Genomic DNA, 9,697 nt, shown 5'->3' with positions numbered 1-9,697 from the left:
TGTGTGAATTACCAACATCTAGCCTAATGTTTGCATATGGAATCTCATATCCTGTTACTTCCTCCGTTCAAGAAACAGCTCACAATGCAAACTCCCAGCATATTGGTTTGGTTAAGACTTTTATTGTTTACTTATTGTACAGATGGCCATCACTGGAGCAGGTCTGTCTTGACAAGCAGGATTCTCTCCCTCCCTCCCTCAAACACACTCACTCACACTCACACTCTCTCACACACACACACACACACACACACAAACACACACCCTTCTGGCGTGCGACGCACAAAGACAGTAGTACAATAGTGAAGCAGCATGTCACATGACTGAAGTACCCAGGGTCAGAGGCACAATCTGGTGCAGTCTGCTGCTGTTAATCCCACACATGCTGCCACCCATGTCAGACAGATCTCTCAAGGGGAATTAGCTGAGAACCCTCGCTCAGCTTGACTATACACAGGATAAGGAAATGAAAACACTGTGGCTCTTAAACGTTACCAGCTCCACGCCACAGTTTCCATGGCAACACACACAGGATTGGTGTCACAGTATCTTCTGTGCATAGCCTGCTTGTGAGTGTGTGTGTGTGTGTGTGTGTATGCTCTTGTGATTAACGGAAAATGGAACATACACATGTGCAAACTTTGTGTACATTGTCTAATTAAACGGATCCAGCTTTCATGTCAAAACCCAGACATCTGTCTAAATGTTATCAAACATGAAGTGTGTGTGTGTGTGTGTGTGTGTGTGTGTGTGTGTCATGGAAACACACACAATAGTGCATTCACATTGAATGCTTGCATGTATGTACATAGGGAGCACTTGCAGCAGAATGCCATGGTGTATGTCAATGGCGTGCATCATCGTGGTGTGTGACGTATTTGTGTTTGTGTGTATTCATGGCGTGTTCTGGGTGTGGCTTTCGAGCACGCTTTTAACTGCGGGTTTCCTGGCGAGCTGTATGGCCCTGACGCCTGATGTGTCGGCTGAGTCCATCAGCCCCAGAGCCAGCAGAGCAGCGGCCGTATCTGCATGCTGACCAATACTGGCCATGTGCAAGGCTAGAAGACACAGACAGACAGACAGAAAGACACACACACACACACACACACACATTTGAAAACATATGCAAGGAAACATTTATTGTACAACCTTTCATAGACCAACGGAACAGCTTTTGCAATGCTAGCATTATCATTAGTCCAGTATACTGAAACAGTGGCCTTGTTTATGCTATGTGATCCAGTCATCTAAACATGCGGAGGCATTTGGGCAGTAAAATGTTTTACGTTGAGATATGGTGAGATGTGATATTTGAATGTGCACATAAAGTATGATGTAAGTTGCAGTTTTCACCTGTGCGCCCCTTTGAGTCTGTGGCAAACAGATCTGCCCCCAGTTCTAGGAGGGTCTTCACAGTGTTAGTGTGTCCTTCCTAAAACACACACACACATACACACACACACACACACACACACACACACACACAGAGTTAGGGGGTTTGAAAGGAGGAATGTGGATTTCTGCTGACTCATAATACAACAGGATGTGATGTGTTTCTTGGGAAACAGACACAAACACTGAAAGAAGAGCTGAGGTTAGAGATGTCTGCTGAATACACACTCGCTTTAGTCATTAGTCTCTGAAACACACTCAAAATAAAAATCTTGTGTGTAAGACTGTAGCCCCAAGTTTGGCGGTGATAAATCACTGGCGAATTATGATAGAGCGCCCACTGCATTGCACGAGAGAATTGCCAGCAGGAAAGTGTGATAAATTGCAATGAGTGGGTTGAGCCAGGCAGAAGTTGATTAATAAAAGATTTGGTTAAAGCTGACCAATAGCAGTGTTGAGCAATACTTTTAAATGGAATGCGTCAGACGAGATTACAGTAGCCTCTGAAATTTCAATATGGAGCATCTGAATAGTTTTAATATGAGAATAATGATAATAAAGAATAATATGCCTAGCATTTCTCCTGCTCTTCCAAAAAAATTAATTCATGAAAACACGAAAACATGGTAGCTTTTCAGGCCTTTTTTGAATACTGTATAACCTCCGACCATGGATGCATTGAAATACTATTGCACATTTTGTGGATTAACCATGATTGGAAATAATGTTGCCTAATTTAAGTGGTCTGTGCTTTGCAGCCTAAGTTTTAGAATAAGTGACAATACTTTCTTGTGCACACTTCTGTATGCTTGAATGTTTCCATCTACTCCTCATGCCCAATATATTTCCAATTAAAAATACAGCTATTTAAATGTTGTGTGTTTGGGTGGCATACTTTGCAGAAGTTGTTTAGCTTTTTTAGCAAGGAATAGCTCCATACATGTTTGGAAATTGCAAAAATGCAATAATTTGCACATGAACCTATATACTAGCAAAGTGTATATGTTATATTGGAAACAGGGGGGTGGAAATGTAGGCTATAATAGCAACAGCAAGCAGCCTACAATTATAAAAAAAAAACAGGTCTAGGTTGCCTTCTCATGAACTTGGAGCTGTTGTCAGCTTGGTAGGCCTGTTTAATTAACAGTTGTCACACTGAAATAGCTTAGTTTGAATAATGAAGTGAACCCTATCTGAACTCCAAATATGAATTCAGCAAATGACTTAAATAACATAGTACACACAGTACATTACAATATGATTCAAAGACATAGCCTATATAGGCTACCTCCTGTTTTGGACACCCTACCATGACGTGTTATTAAAGATATCACGCAAGTATTTTGGCTATAGCCTACTATTACACTACTATTATTTCACATAGGATGGCAAAATGTCTCCATTATGTTACCATAAAGGGATGCTGACATGTATTTGCCAAGAGATAGATCGGCTGTTTGATTAGAGACAGAATGTTTACACAAAATCATACAATGAATCTGTTAGTCTGAACCCACCATGAGAGCTGCACAGGTGAGTCGCATATTACGTTTTATTGTCCTTGATAATAATTAACTATTGAAATAAAATTTCATGACATCTACACTTTCACCTCTACACCAAGCTGACTATTAAATACGGTATATAGTTTTGTAATTTTGTCTATTAATAGTGTTTTTATTTAACAACTTAAGGAATTTTACACTTGCATACAGCTAACTGCCAATCACATCTCACACAGGGACCCATAACAACATAACAGCATCAGAGGAAGCAAGCACTAATAACTGCCATATTGTATATCTCAAAGTCATAGAAACAAACTGGAGAAATACTTTTATCACCCACAGCTTTTGATTAAAGCAGTGGGTGATAAAAGATGTAATTTGATTTAAGCTATGGTGGGCAATGCCATTTCTGTTGATGTTCTTCAAACAAAACAGAGAGCTGGCTCGCTACTCCCTCCCCCTCCCTCCCATGCTACACCTTTTATGTTGGCTCACCAACTTCTAAAAACTGTTTACTGTTTTCGACTACTGTAAGGTTCATGTTCATATTCATAGTCAGTCGCTTTGGACAAAACCGTCTTCTAAATGACCATAACTCAACCATAACCATAACTTAAATAGAATAGTTTAGTCTGAAACAGAAAAAGAAAATAAAGCAGTGTGCAACAGACAGACGGTAGGCTGCAATCAATATTTGAGCTATGGGCTCACACATAACCTGCCATACCGACGTTTCTGTGGCTGGGATGTCAAGGACATTAAAACAGCAGTAAACCTCTTATTTTGACTACTTTGTGACTTTTATGTGTGTAATGTCATGGTGGTGTATTGTGACATTTGTGTCATAGAACATAATGTGCTGCGAATACGTTTGTGCATCACTACCTTGTAAATTAGATTTGAAACTGGTTGAAAGTTGAAAGTTTCTATTTAAGAATTTGTGTGTGCATTAATTATGTGTGTTTCATTATATGTGTGTATGTGAGTATGAGGAATGCAGAAATGTGTGTGTGTAGATAGATAGATAGATAGATAGATAGATAGATAGATAGATAGATAGATAGATAGATGGATACTTTATTGATCCCCAAGGGGAAATTCAAGGTATCATCGTGTAGAACTCCATGGAGAGTATGTGTATGTATGTAGGGTGTATGCTAGTGTTAGTGTGTGTTAGTGTGTATGTGTGAAGTGTGTATACTGACCTTAGCAGCATAGTGCAGTGCTGTCAGCTGCATTTTGGTGGCCTTTGTGTTGACGTCCACACCCAACTCCTGAACCAGGTAGCACAGGGCCCCCTCCTGGGCAGTTACACACACCTGGTGTAGAGGAGGCACCCCTAACACATCCACAGCCATAGGAGAGGCCTATACATACACACACACACACACACACACACACACACACACACACACACACACACACACACACACACACACACACACACACACACATTATAACAAATGAACATTAAAAAAAACATATGATATATTTTCATAGTGATGCATTCAGTGTATAGCATTTACATGTCACAATTACATTACATTTGAGGTTATATGTATATCAGATTATTCTGTTATAAACCTGATTGAAATGGCTACTAGGCACTCATGATTCATGAATTATCATATTTTTTTTTCGCATCTTCCAGCACACACATTCTCAATGAGGGGGTGTCATGCTTGGGTGTTTGTTTGTGATGTCTACCTGGTGTTTCTCCAGGAGTAATCGGGCAATGGGGATATGACCACTTCTCACTGCGTCCATGAAGGGAGTAACACCACAGCTGTCTCTGCTGTTTGGCTCATACTCACTCCTGCAATACACACCACACACACACACACACACACACACACACACACCAGGTGGTCATTCTTTGAAGATACCCCCCCCCCATTATCAAACTTTCATGTCTAAACCAGTTTTTCCCAGATTCCCAGAAAATTATCAAACACTAAAGACTAAAATTGCACACTGATCACAGGTTATTCATCCGTGAAACTAACCTCTCCAGGAGAATTTGGACAACGTCTTCACATCCATGCATAGCTACGTGTTGAGAGGAGAGGACACCGTTATGGGTAGCTTGGTATGTCTATCAGTGTCTGCTTGATGTAAAGGTATATGTCAGTGTGTTTCTGAACGTCTAATAGGGCTATACTGTATATGTTCACCATCACACTCGGGTAAAAATACTGGTGGGGACGGTAAGGCTGTGTTAAAGGGATAGTTCGGGTTTTAAGACACAAAGTTATATGGGTTCCCCGTCAGCAACGTTGTGCATCAGCACTGACTTACCCCGCAACAGCGTCCTGTGAGCCGAGATCCAGCCGGTTTTTGATGGTGAAGAAAGTAGTCCGGCAAGTTTCTGGGGTCACGAAAGTAAAGTGTTTTTCTTCTCAAAACCATATGCGTTCAAAAGAGTGATATATTTGCACCACAAAAACGTTGTCCAGGAAAAATTCAAACCTCGTTATCACTTACTTATTTTTCGCGATTCCTATCACTGCGCGCTACTGACAGCTGGACAACGTTTTTGTGGTGCAAATATATCACTCTGTTGAACGCATATGGTTTTGAGAAGAAAAACACTTTACTTTCGTGACCCCAGAAACCTGCTGAAGAAAATAGTCCGGCATCAAAAACGATCAAAAACCGGCTGGATCTCGGCTCACAGGACGCTGTCGGGGGGTAAGTCAGTGCTGATGCACAACGTTGCTGACAGGGAACCCATATAACTTCGTGTCTTAAAACCCGAACTATCCCTTTAACAAGTTGTGATGTGCTGTGAGTTTTGAGTCGAACGTGCTGTGTATGGTCTATACTGTATATACATGAGACAGTGAGAAACTGATAAAAAATCTAAATGTATTTGTATGTGAGTGTGTGTGTGTGTGTGTGTTCATAGAAGTATGTGTTTAAATGTGTGTGTGTGTGTGTGTGTGTGTGTGTGTGTGTGTGTGTGTGTGTGTGTGTGTGCGTGTGTGTGTGTGTGTGTGTGTAGTGGTACCTGCTGTGTGTAGAGGTGTTCTTTTGGTCTTCCCCTCTGTTCTCCACAGCTCACTGTTAGCCAGCAGGAGGCGCTCTATGACTGTGTGGTCTCCTTCACGGCAAGCAATGTGAAAGGCTGTCCAGCCATCTTTGTTCTTCAGAGAGAGATTGGCACCCCACTTCAGCAGCAGCTCAATGACCTCTAGGCTGCGTCTAGTGCACGCCATCATCAATGGTGTCCTGAGGCAGGAAAAAAATTTGGTCCACCTGAATCTTTACACAGTTTCTTTTAATTTAGGACTACGGTCATGTCATAAGACTACAATTACCCCATCATCGAGGTACACTACACAATGTCTTTCAACATTACAATGTAAATAAATATCCTCTTAAGATAAACACATAAGGGGCAACCATGATTAGGCCTATCGTATTTTTTGTCACATACAGCAAACACCTCCTCAGAATCCACTAGCAGCCTGCCCCGAATACACTGTAAAATATGGGAGTATAATACATGGATCAATTAGATTTATTTAAATTTTTCAGTTTTTGCTCAATATCATGCCCCATAGGACTATATTTATTATATAATAGGAAGACATGACAAATACAAAAATCATAAAGATTACAGTTGTGAGCTGCACAATGTAATTCAGGCTTAGTGCTAATAACTATCTATCTCAATTTTAAGATATTGTTTAATAATAAGGTACAACATATTAGATCCAAATAACCCACGTTATGTTTCAACATGTCTCGGACGGCATATCTTGCCAACATCGATATTTAATTTTAAAAGCCACTCCTTCGAGCCGGATTTGAACCAGCGACCTAAGGATGTCAGTGTTATACCGCTACAGTCCTCCGCTCTACCAACTGAGCTATCGAAGGCTGGGCTACACTGCTGCTGGGTACACCTAGGGTGCGTCTAGTACATGCCATCATCAATGGTGTCCTGAGGAGGGTCAAAGGTTCGGTCCATCTGTATCTTCCCTCAGTTTTTTTTTTACATTTCTTAATTTTATCAAGACTACAGTCATGTCATAACACTACAATTACCCCATCATCGAGGTACACTATAGTCTTTCAACATTACAATGATGTAATTCAGTCTTGGTGCTTAGCTGTTTGCATTAGTTCAACATGAGATTTGGATTAAAACTTGATTAACTGTGCAGCCCTAATACAAACAACTCAAGTTTGGAGTGGTTTGTTATCTGACATTCATTCATTCAGTCAATCTTTATTTATTGTCAAAGGTTCATTGAGGATTGTCCTCATTTTCAGTGAAGTCAAGATTAGAGTACTGTAACAATGGAATAACTATCTATCTCGATTTTAAGAACTTGTTTACTAGTAAGGTAGTGTTGGATCCAAATGACCCCCATTATGATTTGTCGAGACTCCGACTGCATATCTTGCCATTATCGCATTTTCATTTTAAAAGTCACTCCTTCGAGCCGGATTTGAACCAGCGACCTAAGGATGTCAGTGATATACCTCTACAGTCCTCCGCTCTACCAACTGAGCTATCGAAGGCTAGTATATTTCCTTGACATCAGACACCTAGGGTACGTCTAGTACATGCCAACATCAATGGTGTCCAGAGGAAGGTCAAAGGTTGGGTCCACCTGTATCTTTACTTCAAATAACCCACGTTATGCTACGGTCTATGGTTTCAACGTGTCTCGGACTGCATATCTTGGCAACATCGATATTTAATTTTTAAAAGCCACTCCTTCGAGCCGGATTTGAACCAGCGACCTAAGGATGTCAGTGTTATCCCGCTACAGTCCTCCGCTCTACCAACTGAGCTATCGAAGGCTGAGCTGCAATGCTGCTGGGTACACCTAGGGTGCGTCTAGTACATGCCATCATCAATGGTGTCCTGAGGAGGGTCAAAGGTTCGGTCCATCTGTATCTTCCCTCAGTTTTAAAAAAAATATATATATATTTTATCAAGACTACAGTCATGTCATAACACTATAATTACCCCATCATCGAGGTACACTAGCCTACTCTTTCAACATTAGGCTAATTGTGTAATTGATGTAATTCAGGCTTGGTGCTTAGTTGTTTGCATTAGTTAAAAAAGAGATTTCAATTAAAATTTGATTAACTGTGCAGCCCTAATGCAATCAACTCGAGTTTGAAGTGCTTTCCCATCTGGCATTCATTAATTTAGTCAACCTTTATTTATTGTCAGAGCAAATTGACCGTGTATTCTTTTTGGATCCAAAAACATCAACAAAAAGAATACATGGTTCAATTTGAATTATTAATGAGATGTTTCCATTTGTGCCCTATCATGCCACATACCGGTATTTAAAAATTATAGAGATGACAAAATTACCTATTGCGATAGAGTTACGTTTAGGAATACGATTTATATCAGACTAACTTAGGGTGCTTTCACACCAACATCGTTTGGTCCGCACCAAACGGTCCATTCGTACCAAAACCTCTTAGTTTGGTTCGTTTTCGTTGGTGTGAAAGCATTAATCGCACTCGGGTGCGCACCAAAACAAGCGGACCGAGACCTCCAAAAAGAGGAGGTCTCGGTCCGCTTGACTCCGCACCAAAAGTAGACCTCTGGTGCGGTCCCTCTGGTGAGAACGCGAACTGGGGTCCAAACCATAGACTGTAGGTCAAAATAGTGAGTCAAAATTGGCGCCGATTTCTACCGGAAGATAAACATTGAGAAAAAAATCAATCAGACTAATTTTGGTTCGTTTTCTGGTGTGAAAGCGGACCTCACTGGAGTCTATGCTACATAATAACAATTTCACTGCCTGAAGCGGACCAAATAATCGAATTAGTGGTGTGAAAGCGCCCTTACATTATGTAGTATCTCGAACTACATAGTCAACATCGATATTTTTTTAAAAAGCCATTCCTTCGAGCCGGATTTGAACCAGCGACCTAAGGATGTCAGTGATATACCGCTACAGTCCTCCGCTCTACCAACTGAGCTATCGAAGGTTGGTCTTACGCACTGACGTCAGACACCTAGAAAAACCGCTCACTATGTTCACTTGCATTTGTTACGATTGTTCGCGTCGTGTTTCAACCTCCAAAATTACATGCAATACTAAACCCACACTAGCAAAACATACACAGACTATCTTTCGTCATATATTTGAACCCAAACGAGTTGGAACTTACCAATCTGCCTTTTTCAAACTGTCCACTTTAGCTCCTTTTTCTAAGAGGTAACACACGCAGGGTGCATGGCTCATCGAGGACGCTTCGTGGAGTGGTCTCTTGTAATCGTTGTTGTACAACTCGATGTCCATGTCTACGACTTCAACTAAATATGTCAAAATATCTAAGTGTCCGTGTCTGGCTGCATAATGTAGGAGCGTGTCACCAGACCTTCCAAAATGCCCACTAATAACCGAATGTCGGATATCGACATTAGCTTCGAGTTCTTCTTTGAGCAGGCATAGCTTTCCTTCTTGGACAAATTTAATTAGGTTATTTGAGGTATTTTCCATTTTAAGACACTCAACTTGCACAGACGTCGGCTAGAACTATGCATTAATCAGTCACCACAATATCACAGGTTTGCTGACAGCTTTCTTCACCATTATTGCGACAGCCACGCGATGCCACGCCAACATGCAGACGCGGTAAAACAAGAAAAATCCTGATGTTAAACGTAAAGTAATTCCTGATGTTTGTAAAACTAACTCCGCGGTTGTATATTTACCATATTACAGTTGAGTGAAGTCGCAAATATATGACATACACATGCTGGTCAGAATCCTGCGTCATCATTGGATGACTCCACGTCGTTACGA

General features: G+C 41.0%; 1 protein-coding gene and 4 non-coding genes across 5 annotated transcripts; all 5 read right to left on the bottom strand.

The window, feature by feature from the left end:
- Positions 1-114: 114 nt before the first annotated feature.
- ankrd16 (ankyrin repeat domain 16) lies at positions 115-9,659 on the bottom strand. Its single transcript, XM_062528326.1, has 7 exons — positions 9,060-9,659; positions 5,911-6,131; positions 4,907-4,949; positions 4,608-4,716; positions 4,106-4,267; positions 1,354-1,432; positions 115-1,058 (listed from the first exon to the last, which is right to left on the bottom strand). Exons 1-7 carry the CDS (start codon positions 9,389-9,391, stop codon positions 895-897), a joined length of 1,110 nt encoding a protein of 369 aa, XP_062384310.1. The 5' UTR covers positions 9,392-9,659; the 3' UTR covers positions 115-894.
- Positions 6,698-6,785, bottom strand: trnay-gua (transfer RNA tyrosine (anticodon GUA)). The gene is given in 2 exon segments: positions 6,698-6,733; positions 6,749-6,785. It is a non-coding gene; the product is annotated as a tRNA-Tyr (tRNA).
- trnay-gua (transfer RNA tyrosine (anticodon GUA)) lies at positions 7,346-7,433 on the bottom strand. Its single transcript is given in 2 exon segments — positions 7,346-7,381; positions 7,397-7,433. It is a non-coding gene; the product is annotated as a tRNA-Tyr (tRNA).
- trnay-gua (transfer RNA tyrosine (anticodon GUA)) lies at positions 7,631-7,718 on the bottom strand. Its single transcript is given in 2 exon segments — positions 7,631-7,666; positions 7,682-7,718. It is a non-coding gene; the product is annotated as a tRNA-Tyr (tRNA).
- Positions 8,789-8,876, bottom strand: trnay-gua (transfer RNA tyrosine (anticodon GUA)). The gene is given in 2 exon segments: positions 8,789-8,824; positions 8,840-8,876. It is a non-coding gene; the product is annotated as a tRNA-Tyr (tRNA).
- Positions 9,660-9,697: the final 38 nt, after the last annotated feature.

The sequence above is a fragment of the Sardina pilchardus genome, chromosome 23 (genome assembly GCF_963854185.1).
Source record: "Sardina pilchardus chromosome 23, fSarPil1.1, whole genome shotgun sequence".
NCBI lineage: Eukaryota > Metazoa > Chordata > Actinopteri > Clupeiformes > Clupeidae > Sardina > Sardina pilchardus.
Note: the sequence above shows the minus strand (reverse complement) of the source record. Positions and strands in the feature narration are given on the sequence as shown.